Source organism: Diabrotica undecimpunctata, chromosome 3 (assembly GCF_040954645.1).
Source record: "Diabrotica undecimpunctata isolate CICGRU chromosome 3, icDiaUnde3, whole genome shotgun sequence".
NCBI classification, from domain to species: Eukaryota; Metazoa; Arthropoda; class Insecta; order Coleoptera; family Chrysomelidae; genus Diabrotica; species Diabrotica undecimpunctata.
This window is the reverse complement of record NC_092805.1, coordinates 83,273,387-83,298,389: the sequence shown is the minus strand read 5'-3', so window position 1 is coordinate 83,298,389 and position 25,003 is coordinate 83,273,387. Positions and strand designations below refer to the sequence as shown.

Sequence of the window (25,003 nt, the reverse complement as noted above, 5' to 3'; positions counted from 1 at the left end):
GGCCACTCTGAAAAAGTAGTTTTAGAACTAATGCGAGATAAACTTAACGTTGGGCATTCTTTTTTTATAGATAATTTTTATGGAAGTGTTGATTTAGCAAAAACGCTTTTACAAAACAATACTTTCTGAACAGGAACTTTAATTTCCAAGAGAAAAGGTAACCCTAAAAAAGTTTTAGAAGCTAAACTAGCACAAGGACAGACAGTAGGGCAATACAAAGATGGCATTTTAGTAGGAAAGTGGAGAGATAAAAGAGAAGTTATGTACATATCCACGGAATTTAAAAATGATCTTATCGAAACTGAAAACAAAAGAAACCAAATAAAAAAAAAAACCCCACCTATATCCAAATATAATGAGTTTATGAGTGGTGTTGTTCGCAAAGATCAAATGCTCGCTTACTATCCATGTGAGCGAAAGACGCTCAGATGGTATAAAAAAATAGGTATTCACATATTTCAAGTTTTGTTGTTAAATTCCTATTATTTGTACAAAAGTTATACTTCGTACACTGGTAGAAAAATGAATTTATATGAATATCGTTTAGAAATTATCAGACATCTTTTAAAAAATTCTGAAACAGTATTGGTTACTCCAGTGTACAAACAACAAACAACAGACAAGCACAACATTTCAAAAATTTTAAATGTTGATACTAAAGGTCGGATAAAGAGAAAAATATGTAAGGTATGTTCAAAGAATAATTTAAGAAAAGACACGATATTTGAGTGCAGCTTCTGTCCTGAAAAACCTGGCCTTTGTGTTGGAAATTGTTTTGTACAGTATCATAATGATAATAATTTGTAATTATTAATATTATTATTGTAATATGTTTTCTATTAAAATTTCCAGTAAATGTTTCTTTTGACAATAATGACTTTCTGCAATTTAAAAATCAAAGACGCACATGTGAGTCACTTAGCATATGGATGAAACATTAATGATCTAGTGCTGACGACGCCTATGAGCGTCACGCGTTAAAAAAGACAAAATTTAGCAAAAACTTTATAAATGTATTCTGCCAACAAGAAACCAATTGCAGTTATAACGATTTACAAAAAAAATACTCTCGGCACCTAGCAGTAGCATATCGTTAGGCTTTAAGCATGCGACGTGTTAATTTTATTCTCATTATCATTTATACACCGTAAATCATTTAATTTTGAAAAAAATATGCATGTCAATGGGTAGGTAAATGTTTTTTGTTTACATTTTATACATAATAATGTAAAAAAGTAATAGTCTATTTATAGATAAAAACGGATTACAATTAGGGTGTAGATTCAACCTCCATAAGGAACATTGCAGTGAGACATTGGATTGTAATGTAATACTGTCACGTTTTGAAAAGCATTTTTCTACGTAGGATAAAGTATAATGTTAGTTTTTCACATTTATCGTTTATGTAATAAATAATAAATTAATTTAAGTAGTTTGCCTGTTACTAAACTTATTGACATAACATACAGTCAACAGTTTGTGTTCGGTAAGTAATTAAGTATAAAATTACAGTAGATGCATTCCAATGTTTCCTGTGCCAATACCCTACTTTTAAATATCGTTCAACATTTTTGACATTAACTTAATCCTCTCTCTTATTAAATTATTAGTTATTAAATTATTACTCTTATTAAGTTATTCAATTTATTAGATACGGTTTTTTGTTGTTAATAATAAAAATAATACCTATCTAAATACTTTATACATTTTTGAACGTTATTTTTTAAGTTTTATTTAAATTTACTGAAACTCCGTTATCTGTGATGGCAACAACGAATTGATTCACGAACCATTGTGTCCAGTATGAACACAGGTTTACATTGGGAAAAAAAAGTGTACCAGTTTTATATGACGGGAAGTGTACTATACAAATTTTTATACCTTTTCCTTAAAAAAAAATTATTATTTTTTTTAATCTTTTCGTCTTTTATTAAGAATTGGCTGATTCTTTTTTTTGTCATCTCTTTTTATTCTCATTTTTCATTATTATCATTTTCTTTATAATCTTCTGCACTCATATTTGTGAGCTAAAATCTCAACAAGTCTCCTAATGCTATTCCTGAAGCATAAATCCTTAAAATAAATTTGTTTTTCTTCGATAAATCGGGGAATTCCATAACCGGGGCTTATTAGATATACCTTGGACTTTTTATTAATTAAATTTTAAATTAAATTTTAGATTAAATTTTTCTTGCATTCTGAGGTGTAGGATACTGTTTATTCGAAAACTTATGTCTTAAGATTTCCTCTTTTGGAAAACATGAACATATATCTGTTCATCGGTTTTTCTTCTCTGTCAAAAAAATATTCCATACTTGTTAGTTCTTCTTGCATCGTGAATAAAATTTTAAACATACGGATCTTAATAATAAAATAATTAACCTGGTCAGTTATATTGTACTCATTTCAAGTTTATGGACTTGCTTACTACGCACATTCCAACTGTATCAAATAACATATTATGTAATGTTTTTATAACGAATACTGTGTTTGCTATAGTAATGAAATATTATAGTTATGTTTTTTTTTTGTTTATTGTTTGGTTTCTCGTCTTTTACAAACTAACTTTTGCTTGTACATATGGGTCTTTTTCTAAATAAAAACATCTGCATATTTTACACTTTTTTCTATGGGCATTTTTCTTTAAATATTAATGGTTTTTACTGTGCTTAATAGGTGTTCGACTCTTTTTTACTCTTTGAACGAATTTTACAAAATTCGTTCCGCAATTTTAATCCATTCTGTAGTTACTGTATTGTCGTGCTGGAGCCGCAGGACTCTTAGCGGGTTGGGATTCCAGTACCACCCTAGCTTATCCTCTTAGCAGCCTCCTGCTCGACGTAGGTTTCAACCATTAAGGTCGAACCATATGCCGACATTCCTGTCAAAAATCTACTTCTCTCACTGTATTCTCACACAAATATTTTTAATCATGTGTAACATAAAATCCGTCATTTCTTGATGTATATTTTGTGTTCCTTCAGATTGGCATCTATATGTTGGTATGTTTTTGAATTGTCCAATTTGTTCTGAGTATTCTGATCTGTTGTTATTATATTTGGCCACGGTTGCGTAGCTGTTTTTATGTTTTTCTTTACCTTCTGTGTATGAAATGTTTTCAGTTATCATCAGCCCTAGCCCAACATCATATTCAGACAGGTCACAAAATAGATTTCGAAAAAGCAAAAACTATCGCTCCTATCCGCTCCTCAAAATGCTGCTTCAACAACCCCTCGCCCCAACCAATCCCTCTCATACCGTTTCCGCGCATACAGTTCCGGTGCATACTGAGAGTATAAAAGCAGCTACACAGGGTAAAGCAAATAAGGCAGGAGTAGGCAAATTAATACCTCAATGTCGTTTGACGGTTCTCGTATTTTCGTCACGAGTGAGGGGAGTAGGCAGATTGAGACCCCGAACTTGATAGGAACCGTATCTCTCTTGATAATGTCTCCAAAATGGATGCCGAAACGTCGAGTCTTAAATTCTCAACGCGGTTCTTCCCGAGAATTTTAATTTACATATATTTTATGTATATATATATATATATATATATATATATACAGGGTGGTCCTTAAGTAATTGTACAAAAAGAAACCGTAGATTCTACACTTTAAAATATTACGATTTAAGCTAAATTGCTTTAATAAAATGTTGATATTAAGAAAGATACAGGGTGTTAAAGTGCAAATTAAAAATTTTATTTTTGGCTATAACTTTCATGTTGGTAAACATTTATGCATAAAAATTTACAACTGGGTACTTTTAAATATGAGAAATTATAATTTGATGCACACTTTGATGTAGCGGATAGAGGGCGCCACATATGTGGCATAAATTTGCACTTAACTTTTTTGCTTTTTGAGTGAACTGTATTTGTGATACAAAATATTAAAGATACATTATTTCAACAAAAAAAAAAGGTATACCTGTTAATAACTTTTAAACTCAATAGTTTTCGAGATAATCGCATTTTACAAATCAGCTGCATATTTCTTATTTAAGGCAATTACCCCAGGCAACGAAGGAAAAATAGACAAAAACATTAATAAATCTAAATTTTGGTATAAAATACCAATAACTAAAGTTAATAGTTAACGAAATATTAAATAAAATAAATATATCAGCAGGATAATTAATAATAGGATATGACAAAAAACAGAATAATAGGATTTTACATCAAACATTTTATGTTAAATTAAAGTCGTAATCAAAACATTTTGTTTACAAACCAAATTAAGAAATAGTTAAAGTAAATTACTAAACTTTTTGTTAAAGTAAGTGTTCGATATGTCTACCATTTTCATTAATTCATTTGTCAATATATTCCATAAAAATCATCTCATATTAAATAGCATCATTGGTTCTAAAGAAACTGTTGCAGTATTTATTTCTTCCCATATTTGGTTGCAAATGTTTATGGCATTCTTATAGACACGTTGTTTTAATACGCCCCATACACCAAAATCAAGCGGATTAAATTCTGGGCTACGTGGTGGCTATAATGTATAATGGACGAATCTATATCCAAATCTTATAGTATATTATGTCGCAAAGGTTAAATAATGTATTAAACTGTGATGTATCTCATTCATTGGTTACTTATATACACTCATATAAGCTTACGAGTAACTATAATTACATATCGAACAAATGGACTATTATGATAATGATGATAATATTATGAACTAACGAACTAATATTATGCTGAACTAAATTGCCTGTTTGTTTACTATATTTATAACAATATCGGTTATTAGGCCAACGATGATGTTTTTGTAAAAATGCTGAGTCTTTAAGGTAAGATTTGTAGCAAAAGTATTATGAAACAAGACACGTGTGTTATTTCATACCTGTGCTTTAGTTTCCATTTGTCATAATAAAAATGGGTAAACAACAATTTACGTAATGAATAATAAGTATTATTTTGGGTTTTTTTATAAATTAAATAATTATATCAATATCTTACCACATTGCCAAGGAATATGACTGCCACGTCCAATCCAACGTTCAGAAAAGGTATATTTAACTATGTTCTCAACGCCTTCTGTCTAGAATGTGGTGGTGTACCATCTTACATAAACCATATATTTTGGTTTTTCAGCATTTTACAATAGGGAAAAAGTAATACAACGCCAGTAGGTATAGAAATTTAAGAAGCGATAGAAAAGGGAAATTGTATACATGATGACGGCCAGCGTCTGAATACGGACAAGGCACCTAAAGAAGAAGATGAAGAATATTTTCTCCAATAAGACATTTAGCAGCCATAACAAAAATTTTGTAATGTTATATTATCATCTTTGAGTTGTTTTAATAAGGAATAAACTATGAATTATGCTTATCTACAGGTATTGAGTGCTTTACCGCACAAATATCACAACTAAGAATTATGAGGCAGCTGACTTATAAAATGCGATTATCTCGAAAACGGTTAAATTTTGAGGTTACTAACAAGTATACCTTTTCTTTGTAAAAATAATGTATGTTTAATATTTTTTAACACAAATAGAGGTAACTTTAAGAGCAAAAAAGTTAAGCGCAAGTCTATGCCACACATGTGGCATATGTGGCGCCATCTATCAGTAACATTAATTTATGTATAAAATTATAATTTATCCTACTTAAAAGCGTCCAATTATAAATTTTTGTCCAAAAATATTTACAAACGTAAAAGTTATAGCGAAAAATAGAATTTTAAATTTCCACTTTAACACCCTGTATCTTTCTTAATATCAACATTTTATTAAAGCAAGTTGGCTTAAATCGTAATATTTTAAAGTGCAGAATCTATGGTTTCTGTTTGTACAATTACTTTAGGACCACCCTGTATATATATATATATATATATATATATATATATATATATATATATATATATATATATATATATATATATATATATATATATATATATATATATGTACACTCGCCGGCAAAAAACGGAACACCTTAAAAATGGGAATGTTAGATGTCTCGAATTTCCTAAACCTCCGATTTGAGTGATTTTTTTGTATGTTATAGTTATATTATTAAAGAATATCGATGTAATAATATTGTTGCTAGACAGGCCAGTGTCACTGTGGAATATTCTAGCATATACAAAATATTGAAATTAAAACTCAATTATAGCCTCAGGCTTTCTTAACATTTTCTTTTTTGATTTATTTGCTTGTGTTGGATAATAAAAAAGTTAGGTACTTTAATAACTAGCCATGTTTTTCATCAATAAATGCTCATTTTCTGCTTAGTTTCACCGGCATATTTAAAGGAACAACCATAAAATCTGAGTATTTTCTCTCTAGTCTATATATTGTAAATATTGTTTAGATAATATCATAATACAAATGTTCGTGAAGTATTTTGAATTTATATTACAATGGTAGTACAATATGAAACCTGTTTAAGAAGAAATAAAACACAAAGATGTCAGACTCAAACAAAATACGGATTTTAAACACATTAACTTTATTGTACAGTTTGAACTTAAATTGCGTGTATTTCCCCCACGAGAACTTACAACTTCAGTTATTCGTCTTCTCATACTTCTGATAACGTTATCGATCAGTTGTTGAGGCAGTCTCTCCCATTCCTCAATCAAAGCAATTCTGACTTCCTCTCTGTTTTGAATAGCAAGAACCCGTGCCCCAAGTTTTCTGCCTAGCATGTCCCATACATGCTCTATCGGGTTCAGGTCTGGGGAACAAGCTGGCCAATTCATCGTTGTTATACCCACTTGTAATAAGAAATCTCTTACACAGCCTGCGACGTGTGGGCGCGCATTATCCTGCGTTAAAATAAAATTTTTGCCAATATATGGTGCAAAAGGTACCACATGGTCTTGGAGAATATCTCTGATATACCTATCTGCTGTTAATGCTCCATCATCAGTTACCACTAACTCTGTTCTTGCTCCCAAACATATACCGCCCCACACCATAATTGAATCTCCACCAGAAGTTACGGTCGTAGTAAAACTGAAAGGGGCATTTCGTTCCGCTTGGCGTCGATACAATCTTTCTCTACCGTCGATGTAATTTACACAGAAACGGCTCTCGTCCGTAAAGAGAATTTGACTCTAGTGGTTATCATTTCAATTTTGATGTACTCGACCAAATTGTAGTCGTGCTAAACGATGGTGTCTCTGGAGTCTGGGAGCTTTTATTGGCACATATGACTTGAGACCGGCTTCTTTAAGTCTCCTTCTTACTTTGCGCTCACTTATGCTAGTTCCACTAACATTTTGCAACAGGTTTTTGGTTTGAACTGCCGTTTGACGTCTACTACGTAATGTTTGCAACGTTATAAATCGATCATCTACAACCGTGGTTAAACGTTTTCTACCTTGTCCCCTTCTTCTTACATACTCCCCGGTTTGTCTCCAACGACTTACACAACGATGGATGGTTGATGGTGATTTACCAAATATTCCAGCAACTTCCCTGTACGTTCGAACATTTTCCACCATTGTTACGGCCCTAGCAACATCAGTCGGTATTAAATCACCCATTTTTACTTACTCTTTGCAATAAGAACACCACTGATTAGAACAAATCAAAAGAAAAATCACATCCAACAAACTCAAACAAATTAACTTATCAATTAAATACAAGTTTGTACTTGTTATCAACAGACAGAACGACTGTAAAATGTAAAACACAATACAAATAAACAAATTAATTTGACATTTTGACATTTAAGACTTTCTTGTGACAAGGAGCATTCAAAGCTATGTAGATATAGTCTATAAAATACAAAGATAAAGAAATATTGCATTAATAACTTGTTCCTTTAAATTTGCCGGTGTGTGTATTAAATTGTTAACTTCTCATAGCCTACTTTGGGCTTGTTTATTAAACTAAGCAGAAAATGAGGATTTATTGATGAAAAACATGGCTAGTTGTTAACATACCTAACTTTTTTATTATCAAACACAAGCAAATGAATCAAAAAAGAAAATGTTAAGAAAGCCTGAGGCTATAATTGAGTTTTAATTTCAATATTTTATATATGCTAGAATATTCCACAGGGTGTTCCGAACTTTAAGGAAAAAACACAGTATGATTGTTACACCCGGTATAAAATGACATTGACCTGTCTAGCAACAATATTATTACATCGATATTCTTAAATAATATAACTATAACATACTAAAAAAATCACTAAAATTGGACAAGAGGTTTAGGAAATTCTAGACGTCCAAAGCGTATTCGATTTATAGTAGTAATATATTTACGAGGAGCTTTGAAATTCTGAAACCAGGTTGTTTGAGGTAGAGTTGGTTGTAAAGAGGTATACCTTTTAGAGTTTGTAGAACAGTAATGTTTCCATTGCTCTTTCCATCTAAGTTGCTGATTTTTTTTGAAAATCGTAGTAACATCTGATGTGTTAAGCATATATTTCAACGTAGAGCCAGTTGTTACACTCATTTTAGCCAAGTGATCTACATATTCATTGTGTTTGAGACCAATATGTGCTTTGACCCAAATAAATTTTATGTTGACTCCAGTCGATGATAAATGATACAATCGGTCTTTTATTTCAAATATGTAGGGGTTGCTAAATGTTGAGGGTAATTCAATGTTTTTTATGCTCTGCAAAACTGAAAGGCAATCTGACAGAATTAAGATATGTCTATTACAGGTGTTTTTAACATATTTTAGAGCTTCAAGTATAGCTATTGATTCCGCTGAAAAGATTGAAAATTCATATGGTAGTTTATACTTGAAATCTACGTTTGTAGCAGGTAAAAAGTATGCGCATCCCGTCCCTTCTGTTGTTTTTGATGCGTCCGTGTATATTACTGTGGCTTCCCTATAATCCTGCAATAGAGATATTAGAAGATTGCTACTCATAATGGTGTTCTCACTATAAGTGGGTATTATAACCTGAGTTCTGTGGAATAAAGAATAGTAGTCTAAGCTTCTGTCAACCGTGTCAAATTTCTTGAAAAAAATAGGATTATTCTGTAATGCCATGCATAAAGGCGGGGAAGGTTTTTTCTCCCAATATTTGTTTGTAAAAATGTGGAACGCTTCACGATTTTGCGTGTCATCCTTGCGCAGGGGCCATGCTAATCTTCTCTGTATCGTTCCAATTTTAGTATATGTACCGCCGAAGCGAGTACATTCTAGACATCTAACATTCCCATTTTTAAGGTGTTCCGTTAATTTTGCCGGTGTGTGTATATATATTCATATCATCATAAATAAGTTTGTCTATGATTGCTTGCGAAGGGATTATTTGTCCTTTAAATATAACAATAACTGTCGATGTAGGGATTTCTTTTTCCCCACTTTTTCTTATTATTATTTTAACATTTATAATTGCAAAATTATATCTCAATTTAGGTTTAATGATCTGGTTTAATTCCAATTCTGATAAGTTAATATCAACTTCTTTTTTTTTTGTAAGGAATGTTGGTATGTAGACTTTTTCTTTTATCTTTTCTGATATTATTAGCAAATTAGCTCTGCTTAAGAATTTAATTTTGATTTTACAGTATAGCCCAAAATAAACAGTACTGAACTTGTAATTATTTTATTGTTTTAAAAAATACATATTATTGACACTGTATAACATGTTTTAAATGAGCTCCTCCTCTCTCAAGACAGTCTTCATACCGATATTCCAGATTTCTCTAATGTTATGGAATAAAGGTTGTCTCAAGTCGGCATTATTTAACTCATTGATGGTTTGTGGTGCCCGTTTAAAAACGGCAGATTTAGCCATGCCCCAAATGTATGCGTCTGGAGATGTTAAGTCTGGAGAATGTGCAGGATAGGGGAAATCAGTAAATCGTGAAATGAATTTGTTTGGAAAATGTCCCTGAAGAAATTGACGAACTGCGACAGCATGTCAAATTACGTGCACGACAAAATTGACGTAGATCGAGGATAAAGCGTGTTAAAATTTGTATGGACCTCTGTTGATTAAGTGTGACTTGCCTACCATTTTCTTGAACTTCATCTGGTCCGGCAAAGTTCAGAAATTGATTTTTGCGACGGGCCTGACAAATGAAAATGTGCTTCGTCTGAAGAAAAACATACATTTTTCAAAAATTCAGGATTTTCATACTGTAATGCAAGAATTCTGGTACAATATTCCACTCTACTGTGATAATCCCTGGGATGTAATTGTTGATGTACCTGAATCACATACGAAATGCACCCAGCTCCTTCAGGATTCTTTGCAAGGAAATTCGTTTTAAGCCAAATTGCAACGCTGTCTTGTCTGGCTGGCTTTCGGATTTTCCAAGACTCGCTCAAAAACACGAAAACACGTTCATGGTTATCGTTGTATCACTAACTGTCCTGGGACACCCTGAGTTTCCTTTTCATTGGCACAATGCATTACCCGTATTTGTAAACTTTTCAACAACCTTCAAAATTACAGCATTACTTGGAGAACGTTTATTAAACTGTTGTGTGAATTGATCACATACGTATTGCAGACTTGCACTATTATGTCGGCCGATTCCGTATGAGCGAAAATAATGCTCCACAAGAAACACTTTCTCCTCTGTACTTAACACCCTTTTTAACAATTAAGCCTTAATAATTAATGGTTTAAGGATTACTTGACAGGTCTTTGGTAGTTATTTTGAATATGACAGCGCGCACAAAGAGACACCTATGTTTCAGTTTCAGTTCTGTTTATTTTGGGCAATACTGTATTTATACCTACAATATCCATATTTACAATATTATTCTTTAATTTCTGGGGCAGCATTTAATTTCCACCTTACGGTGCCAATCCTATGAAATTTACCAATAATAACTACAGTAGGTATTCTGTACAAAGGCATAATATGGATCAGCATCCGTTGAAGAATAAAAATTGATCGGCTTTTAGGTAGAAATAATATTTGTCTTACTCCTGATTATAAATTGATTTTTTTAAATTATCTGTGTCTACCTTATCAATTAAACGGGGTCTTTTTTTAATACTTTATTCGTCTGTAACCATAATTCCTGTATTGTTCTGATCTATATTATTTTTCCTCTATCTGGTGTATCACTTTTAACGTTTTTAGGCATTTTGTTTAAAATATCGAACACCAAAAGGCTTTTCTAAATATCATAGTTAAGCTTGTTTAATATACGAAGTCAATTGTATCTCTTGAAAGACCGTACTCGACTGTTAAGTTAATTTAACTAATGCTGTAGTGCTGTAATTTGACTATTACTTACAATTTTATCTTCACTAAATATTAAAAACTAATAGAACTTTTAATTATAAAGTTTAACTTTACAATTATTTGACAATTGAATTGACAGTTATTTAACCATTGAAAAAACAAAGTTGTGTTTTCTCGGTCAATCGTTTTCATATTTTAATTTAGAAACTCGCAAATCATAGAACTGTTTAGAATCTACAACTTTTTATGATTAAAAAAAAATAAAGCAAAATCAGCTGCTCAATAATTTGTCATCAGCTATCCGTCATATTCTTTTTAGAACTTTCAAATCCCTATATAAGATTTTTACGTGAAATCAATGAGTTTACACATCAAACGTTTGTTTGAACATCAAACGTTTATTCCATGTTAGTTTATCTTAATATACAGTTAGGACTGCGTATCTTTACCCATGCGTCATCACCTAAACTATACAAAATGTCGAGAGAACATCGTCGGTTTAAAAATTACAAACTCTGTGTAAAATAACACTATTTTAAAAATTTCGTTTCCACTTTGGATCCATTTATTGAATATATAAATTCAATAAAAAAAATGTGCAGTACAATTTGAAATTTCCTTTCCTTTTTACTTTTCCAAAGGTACTTTGGAATACAAAAATGTTGCAATAATAAATTAATATACGCATTGTCATAATATAAATTAAAAATTAAATGTCATTAAATGGACTAACAAAGTCTGACTTTACAATGGGCGGCGATTTTAAAAATCTTTCCAAACATTTCTAATTTGTGTGTATTTGTCCCATAAGAAGTTGGAAATATTGTGTCTTTTTAATGTTTGAAGTATAAATAAGGACTTTTGGTTATGAACGTTCATTCTGTGCGATTGGCATTATTTTATGTTCGTGAATTTGTGAGGTAAAAATATCAAAGTATTAAGATATTTACTATGAATGTTCATGTTTTAAGGTTATGGTATTGCTTGATTAAAATTATTTTGTTACTGTATTTCAAGGTATTTCGTTGTTGTTTTTATCAGGGTTATTTCAAAATAATTCAATAAATCATTGAATTTATTTACGAAGTTAAAAAATATTTAAATTAATGTTTTATTCCTTTTTCGTTGATAGTGATTTTATCCTGTAAATGACTAAAGATATGCATTTTCTCGTAGTTTAAGTTGTAATATAACATTCTGTGGAAAACTTTCTACAAATTGCCCTAATGAGGGTTTAAAAAAACGTTTTTTAAATGTTGCAATAGTTTTTGAGTTTATTTTTTAGATCTGTGCATATGATGGCTAGTAAACATGTGTTGAAGATATCCAGAATTACTGATTTTTTCAGTCATGACAACAAAACTACTATTAACTAATTAAACTACGAGAAAACGAATATATTTAGTCTTTTAGGGGATAAAATCACGAACACTTCAAAAAGAATGAAACAATAATTTAAATATTTTTTAACTTCGTAAATAGATTCAATGATTTATTGATTAATTTTGAATCAATCTCTATAAAAATAACAACAAAATACTTTGAAATATAGTAAAAAACAATTAAAGTTTTAATCAAACAGTAAAATTTAACCTTAAAATATGAACATTCATAGTAAATATTTTAACACTTTGATATTCTTACAACACAAATTCACGAACAACAAATAATACCAATCGCACAGAATGAAGGTTCTTAACCAAAAGTCCTTATTTATTTTTCAAAAAATTAAAAAACCAATATTTTCAACTTTTTATGGAACAAATTTCACACAAATTAGAAATGTTTGGAGAGGTTTTTAAAAACCCCGCCTATTGTGACGTCAGAGCTTAGGTAGTCCATTGTAATAGTAAGTTAGATTTGTTTTGTATATTTTGTATTGACACATCTTTTCGATGTAAGGAGTCTGCACACGTTCATTAAAACAACATTTGCTTAAAAACATACTGTAACTAGTGTTTGTCCTTTTTTGTCACATCTGAGAGACAATGATCTTGATCTAGATAAAAAGTAAGTATTATATCTCGACAAGCGTTATGACGCCTTAGTAAAGATCCACGTTCCCTACTGTATTTCTTAGAGGTTAATATGCATCCTCTTTCTACCGCTAGATAAGATAAAACTGCGCAAACCTCGCCTCTCTGTCGAGGAGATGCTCAAGGGTAAATCTAACAGCATCGACAAAGAAGATGTCTCTTCCAAACCCGTAACATATTCCATTGAGTTCTTGGCGCACTTGGCTATGTCTCCGATGTGTCTCACGCAACCGAGCGAATGGGAGAGAATATGTAAGGAGTACCCTTTGCTTATGAGAAACGTAAGTAGACTATTAATGTTTTTTGTTGTGATTAACTATATCTAATTGATCAATTCTAGGAGTGGTTTTATTTTGAGTTTTTATGGAATGGTAATAACTCTTTGGCTGAAAGTAACCAAAAATATCATTCAAATCATAATTAAAAATTAAAAAATATAAAATTTTTGTTTTGCTCACTTTTTTAATTTGAATAACTTGATGAAAATATCATTTTATATCCTTTTTAAAAAACTACAAAGTTTAAGATAAATCACAATCGATTTTAAGTTCGTCTTATATATACCAATACCATTTTTTCAATAATATCAATTTATTTTCTCTATTTTTTTAGTATATTTTCTGTAGTAACTTCTAAGAACAACTCGAAATTTTGAAGATATAATTTCAATTAGGTGATTTAATTGGTGGTTAAGTTTTAACTGTGTAAAATATCTTCGGGAAAATCTTGTTCATCATATTTAAATTTATGGTTGTAAATAATTGGAATTCTAATAAATGATTCTTCTTCTTAAGATTCTGTATCCATTAAAACTTTGATAATTAGATTTAGCCCAATATTGCCTTCTGTTTAGCTAAACAACTCTATCAATATTTTTCTTTTCCCCTGTAGTATATCTGTTAGGCAGGAATTGCGTAGTCTTCCTGATCCTAGTCTACCGCTTTTCCCTTCAAGGATGAATTCAAAAATACTTAATTTTACTTTCGTTAACTAGGTTAAATAGTTCTTCCGTTTTTCCCATTCTTTAGGATATCTGTAGTTTTTGTTGTGACGAAAAAATTTTAACACATTGGCGAAACATAGGCGTTGCGTTTAATTTTTTACTAGGAGGTGTCACTTTCAGTAAATTAATACTTTTTCACAAAAATGCAGTTAATTCGAAATACCTCCCTAATGATGTGTCACACATGCCCTATTGAAAATTAAGGGATGATGGAACTGAAAGAACCAATGATAATAATAGGAGATTGGAATGCAAAAATAAGAAAAGGTAAAATAGATGACCATTTGAAAGGAACGATATGTGAGCAATGCTTAGGCAAGCGAAATGAACGAGGTGAACGGCTCCTTCAAATTGCCATCGATATGGATCCTATCACAGAACCGTGAAGAGTGGCGAAAAATGGGAGAGACCTATGTCCAGAAGTGGACAGAAGAGGTTGCATGATGATAATGATGGTGGATCTTAGTATAGTAAACACAATGTTGAAACACCAATCGCGGAGATTATTAACATGGTCTTCGCCTGGAGGACGATACAAGAATCCAATAGATTATATTTTTGTCACTAAACGATGAATGAGCTCAATAATCAACGTGAAGACAAAACCAGCTGCAGACTGTGGTTCCAACCACAAAATGTTACAAGCAAACTTTCGCATTAAGTTACACAGTAAAATAATCACAAATACAAGACAAAAATTGATTCCAAAACACCCGGAAAAGTTTAGAGAAGCATTAGCAGAAGCTGACCTACCAGTGAGTACCGGGGACCCTGACAAAACGTGGGAATGCACAAAGAAATGGATCACTGAAGCCATCAACAATACTAATCCCAAAGACAAAACAGCTAGGAAAAAACATCGGATGACTGAAGAGACTCTCAATCTTGTAAAAGAAAGACGAAAATATTGTTTTGAAGCTATTTTCTTGTGGCATTTTAAAGTAATTACTATTTAAATGGGAATAAGCCACAATTAAAGGTTAAAATACGTTTACTGACGTTTCAATTTCCACTTCGGAAATCGTTCTCAAAATACAAACATTAGTAAATTAAACAATTTTTTTTTTCTTCAAAAAAAAATTACTGTTTGTTCAATAAATGTACTTTAACCTTTAATTGTGGCTTATTCCCATTTAAATAGTGAAAGACGAAAACTTAGAAACGGCACATCAAAGTCAAAACAAAAAGAAATGGAGATATGCACCATAAATACAACTCTAAAAGACTTGTGCAGAAGAGACAAAAATAATTATATTAAAAACATATGCGTATAGATAGGGAAACATGCTGACCGCCAAGAATCTAGAGAACTTTTCTCAAAAGACAAGTATCTAGCGAGAAAATTCAAACCGCAGACCCAGACGGTATCGCAGAGGTGTGGAAACAATATTGGGAAATACTATTCTTTAACAACGACTCCGATAATAATACAGAGAAAAGAAGTTATAAAAAAAGTACCTCAAATATTGAAATCAGAAATTGAGGCGGCAATTAAAAAGCTAAAATTCAGGAAAGCAGAAGGAGAATATGGAATAACAGCTGAAACACTCAAAGAAATGAGAGAATTAGGAACGGAAGTAATGCTTAGAATTTGCAATGAGATCTGGAATACCAGAAATTATATATATATATATATATATATATATATATATATATATATATATATATATATATATAATTACCGTACAGTAGCATTAATCACACGCGAGCAAAGTACTTCTAACCATCATCAATGAAAGACTAAAATCAATTCTCTTACCACAAATTCCCCAAGAACAATGCGGATTCGGCCCAGGTAGAAGACCAAGGGAACATATTCTTAATATTTTTCAAATTATCGAAATATCTCGAGAGTTTAACATAGAAACATATTTACGCTTTGTTGACTATTCCACGGCATTCGATGTCGTAAAATGGGATAAAATGTGACATATATTTAGAGAAATGGGTATACCAGAACATCTAATCTATTTATTACAAAAACTATGTGTAAATATTACTGCTATAAGAGTTAATAATGTGGTTTCGAAAAACTTCAAATTAAAATCTAGAGTTTGATAGGGATGCATAATATGCCCTATCCTATTCAATATGTATAGTAAACATATTATGCTTCAAGTTTTTGAGGAGTGGCAAGTGGAGCTACGTTATGCTGATGACACTGTTATATTGGCGTCATCGCCAGAAGAACTGGAACAAATTATGAATAGGCTAGAGACGGTGAGTACGCAATATGGTTTGAAAATACATATACAGAAAACCAAAGTGATAGAATCAGAAACAACCCGGCAGAGATAAGACTCATGGCAGGTTACGAAGTGGTCAGGCAATTTAATTACTCAGGCTCCGTTATTACTAACAGTGGAGGATGCGAAGATGAGATCCGTCGACGCATCACAATTGTCAGATCGGCAACAGTCAAACTCACAAAAATTTGGAAGAACACTGACATCACAAAAAACATAAAATTACGCCTTGATAAAGCATTGATATTTCCTGTCACCACCTATGCTTCAGAAATTTACACAATAAGCCGATTCAAAGCATATAATGGCATTTGAAATGTGGGTCATACCATGGACAGCTCATCGCACAAATAACTCAATTCTAGCAAAACTTTACATAAAAACTAGACTTATCACAACTATCAACCAAAATATACTGAGATATTTTGGACATATAACTAAAAGAAGAGAAGGCATGGAGCGAATGATAGTTGAAGGTAACGTAGCGGGTAAAAGATCCAGAGGAAGATCTCCAGTACGATGGTGGGACCAAATAAAGGAGATGACTGGTTACTCATTCTCCGAAGCAAAACAACACGCACAGGAGAGAGATAATTGGACAGAAATAGTCCAACAAATTACATGACGCCACTACATCCTTAATAAGGAGAAAAGATTGAGGAGGAGGAGGAACTGAAAGGGAAGGGGTTGACAACCAACAGATATCTGTTTGTTCAAATCAATCCCGCAAAGAAATCAAACTATTTCGAATTTTTACAAAATCTAATGTATATTACATATATACGTATGAGTAACCAACAGAAAAGTTATAAAATTCAGGAAAAAGATTAGTCGACCAAGGATCGGAATTGATATATGATATATCAACAGATGAAATAAGGAACGCACTGAAGAAAATGAAAAGAAATAAAGCTCCGAGAGAAAATAATATTATAGAAGCCGCCAAGATTGGCGGAGACAGGCTTTTAAAGAATGTAAAGGAACTGTTCAAATTATGCCTGCATCAAAATAAAACACATACAAAATGGCACAGTGCGCTTACCATTTTATTACACAAAAAGAGCGATCCAACATACCTCCACCGTTACCGACCCATAAGCCTGTTAAACCACCTCTACAAGTTATTCACAAAAAGAATATCAAATAGACTAGAAAGAAACTTAGATCTTTACCAACCTAGGGAGCAGGCAGGTTTTAGTAAACACTTTTGGGCTAACGATCACCCACTCTGAATAAAGAGATTATATAAAAATCCACCGAATACAACCGATCATTGATCCTGGTGTTAGTAGACTTTCGAAACGTATTCGATTCGATAGAATTTAACAGCGTAATGAGAGCGTTGGAGGAAAGTTGTATAGATTATCAGTACTCCAAACTGATCGGAAACGTATACAATAGTGAAACCATGGCCGTAAGATTACACAAAGATACAAAATATATAAGAATCAAAAGCGGAATCAGACAAGAAGATACTTTATCTCCTAAACTCTTTACGGCATTTCTGGAACATGCTTTCAAACAATTGGAGTGGGACTCCAAAGGAATCAATGTGGACGAAGAAATGCTCTCAGACCTACGATTTGCGGGCGACATAAGTCTGATAACAGATATCTTAAAGGAGATTGGAACTATATTTACCAAGTTATGTGCCGCCGGTAAGGAGGTTGGTTTGAACATAAATTTTGGAAAGAGACAATACATGACATCTGACACCAAGCGAAAATCCAAAAGTCGGCTGCAACGAAATAGCATTAGTTCATAAATACAAATACCTAGGTTATGAAATCAAAATTGCCAGGGACAACCAAACCGCTGAACTACAAAGAGGAATCACTTTAGCATGGGCCGCGTATGGAGCTCTATTAGACATCTTCAAGAGCAACATGCCAAATTATTTGAAAAAGAAGACGTTCGATAAATTTTTGCTTCCAGTCATGACCAGGCCACAGCAACCAAACTCAGAGTGGCCCAAAGAAAAATGGAATAGTGCTACTGGGACTGAATAGCAGAGACAAGGTTAGAAACGAGCAGATAAGAAGGACAGGCGTCGCAGATGTCATAGAGCGCATAACATGACTGAAATGGAACTGGGCGGGACATGTGGCCAAAATGAATGACGGGAGGTGGAGCCAAAAAATTACAGGGTGAAGACCACGAGAAGACAGAAGAAGCAAAGGTAGACCACCTACACCATAGACAGACGATGTCAAAAAATCGCTAGGAATTGTCTGCAGGAAGCTTAAGACCGACAGAACTGGAAGATATTAGGGGAGGTCTATGTTCAACTTGATTCAATTCGTGCAATGCTGAATGTGAGCCTCCGAGACCACATAACAAACCGACAAATCAGGCAAAGATCAGGAGTTCAAGACGTCATCGAAAGAACCACGAGACTTAAGTGGAACTGGGCAGGACACTTAGCCAGAACACAAGATGGACGATGGACAAGACGAATTATGGAATGGAGGCCCAGAAATTATAAAAGAAGCCGAGGACGACCACCGACTAGATGGACCGACGACATAAAAAGAGTAGCGGGAAACTGGCTACAAGCGGCCCAGTGTACAGAACACTGGAAAGAACTGAGGGAGGCCTATGTCCAGCAGTGGACGGGATTGGCTGATTGATGATGTTCAACTTTGGACGCAGAAGGTTGGACGATGATGAATGCATATTGCAAAATATCAGGGGGACTGTTTTCAGTGGCACACTCTGGTACATACATTGTCGCAAAGAAAGTAGCCGTTTTTATTTTTTTTTAATTAATTATTTACCGACAAATCGCATTTTAAAGTTTTAGTGTGACCCTCATCACAGAGTTGCAAGGATTATTTTTGAATAAAATGTAATAAAATTAGTCCCCTTTGATATAAAAATCGACGAGTTTGTGGATTTTTTTCAAAACACTTACTTTGGCGAGTTTTAGGGAGGTACAAATTTTCCACCACGAGACACCAGGTAAAATCTGAGTTGAAAATATAATTTTAGTTCGCCTACACTTTTGTCCACCGAATTTGAGGTATTTTCGACTTACGTCTAGTAGTGTAATGTGCTTCCATTTATCGCCTGGTTGTTTTTTCTAATAAATATACCATCGAAAAACAATAAAAAAGTTTTTTTATATAGTTGATAGTTAGTTATGCAAACATCCATAATAATAATAAGAATTGTAGGTATATGAAATGCTGAATTACTTTATCATTTATGATTTATTTGATCGGCACTGGGTATATTTTTCTAATTCTATCCTACGTTTATTTTAGGTCATTGAGTACTTCGACGCCAAGACCTACCTGTCCACAAGAACAACGGAACCGACCGGTGTTCTTAGCGCCGAATGCATCGACCCCAGCGAAGTTTGACACCCCTCCAGCTTTTATAGGCTCAAACGAAAACAAATTATAAAAACGTAAAAAAAGACATAGCGGATATTGTAACGTCCGGTTATATTTTGTATATTTTTCAGTGAGTGACGTTTAAAAAGAATAGTCATAACTTCGAATGTTTAATAAGTACGTAGAAATCTTTGTAGAGACCAAAAAATGGGAAAGAAAAATTAAGAAAAAATAATGAAAATGTAATTGAAGGCGTTTGAAGATAATAATAATTTTAGGAAGTATTTAGGTAGCACATAATTTTTTAACATTTAGCGATACTAAACGAATACAGAACAGAATTTTCCAGAGTGGAAATTGTAATCAAACTAGACTAAACCAAAAATAATTAAAACCGTAGTAGATAATTGTGTCACTGTCTTCACCTATAGGGCCCCAACAAAGCATCGTACACAAATATTCGATTATAAAATGCTTTTATTTCTTCTTTACCTTGCTCCTGGCTAATGTTGCGAGTCAGTAACATTTGACCTTCATTCAATCCTATGTAAAATCTTATACGTACACTTATTTGACTGTATTTTTACGAACTTTTAGATTTGTTGTATCAGTATAATTTGTTAGTTGAGAGTGGCACAAACGGTTTTCTTTTACTTATCAAACGCCTTCGTTCACATTTTGTTTATATATTTTTATATCTCCAGTGAAAATATGCTTTAGTGGTTATTTTTTTTTAGGTTTTTCAACTTATAACTTGACTGACTTTTATTTATTATTCTTATGATTTTTTTGAGTCAGCAGAGTGATACCTAATATGTAGATATCACTTTGTGCACTTACAGAGATTTAGTCTCGAAATAATAGATAGGTTTTTTCTTTTGTGATAATTGTCAGAATAATAGTATATTGGACGTTCCTAAAGCCCAAAGCAATTTTAACAATTTTCGGTAAAAGGAACGCCCAGTATAGAATTTTTTGTTAACATTTAACATTTTCTAGTTTATTTACTATAAGTCTACTTACATAGTTGATGATATTTAGAAATATACATGGCCGCTCATTTCTATAACTCGTGGGCTGTTATAAAATAGGTGAACCAAAACATCCTAGCAGTCGAAGATTGCAATGTCAAACTTGTTTTGACCCCCCCATCAGTTTGTTAAAGGTGAAGAGAAAGAAAATACACTGACTTAGCCTATACTTCTTTATTCTTACAAAGCTGGAAGCTAGCTAACAAACGGTATATTTTGATGGAAATCAAATGAAAACAATTTTGATTGTTTTTTACTGTGTTTCTAGTTGTTGATTTTCTTCCCAGAAGCTAATTAACATCCAGTATGATATTCGTGTGCAATGCCATCTAGTATATTGCTAGAATGAGCGTCAGGTTAGTAGTTTATTATTAGAATTATAACTTATTTTGAGTTATCTGTAATCAGGTCAAAATGCAAATGACATTGTGGCGCCATTTTTCCATCCATCCAATCCAATGACACTACAGCCCAAATTGGGCCTTGGCCTCCTTCAACAGGCTTCTCCAATCATTTCGATTTACCACTGTTCTTTTCCATGAACGCGTTCCCATGCAGTTCCTGGCATCCGGATCGACTTCGTCTTCCCATCTCTTTTTAGGTCTTCCAACAGGTCTTTTTCCCTGCATTCTTGTATTTAGTAATTTTCTGGCGATTCTATTCTCATGCATGCGGACCACGTGCCCTGCTCACCGTAATCTCTGCAATTTAGTGTATTGTGCTGAGTTGGTTCGCTGTATTGCTAGTATATTTCTCTATTATACCTAATTCGCCAGTTGTTGTTTTCACTTATTGGGCCCAGTATCCTACGTAATATTTTTCTTTCACATCTAATGCATTGGCAGATTTCTGTGTCACCACCCATGTTTCACAACCACAACTTACTATGGGCCTGATTATTGTTTTATAGACCCGGAGTTTTGTTTCAGTGTACGTCTCGCGATTTGAATATGTGTCCCATCGCGAAATAGGCTTTATTTGCCAGCATAAGCCTTCTATTTATTTCCGGTTCTTCTTCATTGCTTGCAACCAGATCCATTCCTAGGTATGTGAATCTATTCACATGTTCTATATCGTCAATAAAGTGTTGTTGCGCTGGTCTATTTGATCTGGTTTGTATGAGTAGTTTTGTTTTATTTGTATTTATTGCTAGCCTTACTGCTTCTGCACTCTGTTTCAACTCAACGTAGGTTTCTTCCGTTGCATTCACTGTTCTGCTCATTATGTTTATATCATCTGCGTATGCTGCTAATTGGGTAGATTTGTTTGTAAGTAGGTTATTTCCGCTCACCGTCAACCATCTAATTACATATTCAAGAACAAGATTAAAAATCGTTGGGGCCAGTCCGTCGCCTTGTTTCAGTCCTTGCGTTATCGTAAACGCATCAGTGATCTATCCCTGAATACATACCTGTGTCTCTGTTTCTGTCATTGTCATTTGCACTAGTCGTATTCATTTTGATGGTATGCCAAATTCTTCCAATATATTAGGTAGAATTGTTCTATCTATTGAATCATAGGCTTGTTTAAAATCTACAATGAGATTGTAAACGTCCATGTTATATTTCCATGCTTTGGCTAGTATTTGTTTAACTGTAAATAGTTGGTCAATGGTAGAATATCTGCTTGATATTCCCCGATGATTTTTTCCGTGAGAGGTTGCAGTAGTCGATTAATGATGTTTGTTAGTATTTTGTATCCCGAACAAAGTACATAGATGCCTCTATAATTCTTACACAACAGTTTGTCTCCTTTTTTATGAATAGGGCAGATTATACTTTTCTTACATTGTTGGGGGATTTCTTCTATCCATATCTCTCGTTTATTTTTTTATTTTTCTTTAAAGTTGTCTTGTTTCTCACGGAGAACTGATAGTCCGACTTTCGAGTCTCCTCTTGGAGTGTTCATCAGAGCTTCTGAGTTGTGTTTCCTCCAGGTCATTTCACTAGTACTACACACGTTACCGTACACTGCTTCTCACTCGAGTTCGTTTTTTTTTTATTAACTCAAATTAAAATTACAATCTAGTTTAATTAAAAAGTATGAAGTTAAAAACATAAGTAAAATAAAACAATAAATAAAACACAATCATAACTACATATACATAAAGCTGTCAGCCCTAGCTTTGTTACATAAATACGAAATGCATTCCCATTTCAAGAAATGCAATAATTTAGATAAGACCTCAAAAAGTTTGTCTTTTAAATGTTTTATTTTAAGTGTTCGGGTATTCTAAATAAGGTCATATTTTTAATGAAATAATAAAAGGTATTAAAATCAAAATATTTAAATGCATACTAAAAATACTTTCCCAAACACATATATATATATATATATATATATATATATATATATATATATATATATATATATATATAGGTCTACACCGTTTAATTTGGTTACGCAATACCAGTGAATGCAGTAGTGAAATGGTCTAGAGATTTATGAGACTAAGGCTGCAGAAAATTTGTTCTTGAGCAATGTATTACAACGACGGTGTCATCTGCATGTTGTATTGTTCCTCGAATAATTATACTCAAATATATTTTCGTGTAGTGAGAGCTTATTCTGAAGGAAGGGGGCAAAGTAACTATGTTTTTGTACTGGATTGGTTGTCCCCTCTAATCTGAATGTGTCCATTTCAAAACTGATACGATTCGATCAGGCTTAGGATTGAATTTAAAAGAAAAATGAAAAATAATTTACCGTCCAAATTTCGAGTTGAAGTTGTGCAGCTTTAGATTAGGTCTTTTGTTGGTTGTTTCCTCTTAAATCCGTTGCACGTCATACAAGTTTACGTCATTTTCGCACAGTATTGTCATATTATCGGAATAGTAAAATGTAATGTTAGTTTATGTTTTCAGAGTTAGGTACATGATGAAATATTGTAACTACAAAAGTAATGAATTTTAATTTAGCATTTGTATTATTAAATTTACATACAAAATAAATTGCTACTTGACAAGATTGTCGTAATTGCTAAAAAAAGTACGCATATCTCGTATACTTTATTTTATTCTTAAGTATACGATAGGACTGAAACTGTTTTTCGTTCATTTAAGACTCTAGAGATGTATAAAAATCAATCGTAGATATTAAATTAAAATTTAGTAGTATTTTTAAGCACAAATAATTTTAAGAAATAAAAAAATAATTGCTTATTTAGTGTTTTATGTTTTATCTATATTGCCCAAAGCTTTATGGTATTGATAAAAATCTATGATGTTATTTTATTTAAAATTTTGTACTGTGACGAAGTAAAAATCTCGCTGACGTACAACGGACTATAGAAGAATGGCTCTTTTACAAAATATATGTTGCTTTTCTGTTAGTTTAAAGGATTTTCACCTATTTTCTCAATAAAAGATTCATGCAGCTGAATTTTATGACTGCTCTATATACAATTATATATATATATATATATATATATATATATATATATATATATATATATATATATATATATATATATATATATATGGAAAATATTTCATAATGATATTTTTTAGTAAAAAATCTCTTCTTAAAATCGGAGGGTCTATTCGAAGTGAAAAATATATATAATCTCACTTTATCTAATGAGCGCCCATGTAGTTGTGTTATTATGAATTTGTTTTGTATGTACCTATGTTATTTACATATTTGTTGTAAATGCTTTAAAATTGTTAGTGCTACTTGCGAAATTTTGAAAAGGTTTGAATGCAAAGTTTTGTTTTTAAAAGTTCAAGTAGTTTCCCAGTGTTTATTTGTTTGTATTGTTTATTTCATTGCTTGTTTTTTTTTGTTCATGTGTTACAAATACTTACAATAAAAATATTTTTTAAACATTGTTTTTTACTGTATGTATTCAATTAATTTATTGAGGGCGAATCTCTGTGAAAAAACGACTACATTTGGATGTGAGTAATAATAATTGTCGAATCTCCCTCTCAAATAGGTCGGGAATATTATAAAAAAATATAAATATTTAAAAATTAATAAAAAAATTACTTGCTTATAACTTTAAAACGATTCATTGTGGAGCAAAGTCTAATGCAATAAAATAGCGATAATTTAATTTTTTATAAGATACGACTGGTTAAAAATGTTAATTTATTGCCTTTGCTGCAAAAAAAATCAATACAAAAAAGGGGGGAAACAAGACTCGGTCCACCAAGTTTATTAAAATCGATTTAATAGTTTTCGCATAATAATTTTACAATCTATTTT

General features: G+C 32.2%; 1 protein-coding gene and 1 non-coding gene across 5 annotated transcripts in view; one reads left to right on the top strand and one right to left on the bottom strand.

Annotated features, from left to right (window-relative positions):
- mxt (Eukaryotic translation initiation factor mextil) overlaps positions 1 to 24,619 on the top strand; it is a 70,852-nt gene extending 46,233 nt beyond the window's left edge. For 3 of the 4 annotated variants that reach the window (XM_072526164.1, XM_072526162.1, XM_072526163.1), the window contains 2 exons: positions 13,252 to 13,457; positions 19,692 to 24,619. In XM_072526164.1, the coding sequence (XP_072382265.1) occupies positions 13,252 to 13,457; positions 19,692 to 19,790 (305 nt within the window). In that variant the 3' untranslated portion in view covers positions 19,791 to 24,619. The remainder of the gene's footprint in view (positions 1 to 13,251; positions 13,458 to 19,691) is intronic. The other variant, XM_072526165.1, reaches the window with a different exon arrangement.
- On the bottom strand, positions 9,021 to 9,127 carry LOC140437937 (U6 spliceosomal RNA). Its single transcript, XR_011950419.1, has one exon. It is a non-coding gene; the product is annotated as a U6 spliceosomal RNA (small nuclear RNA).
- Positions 24,620 to 25,003: the final 384 nt, after the last annotated feature.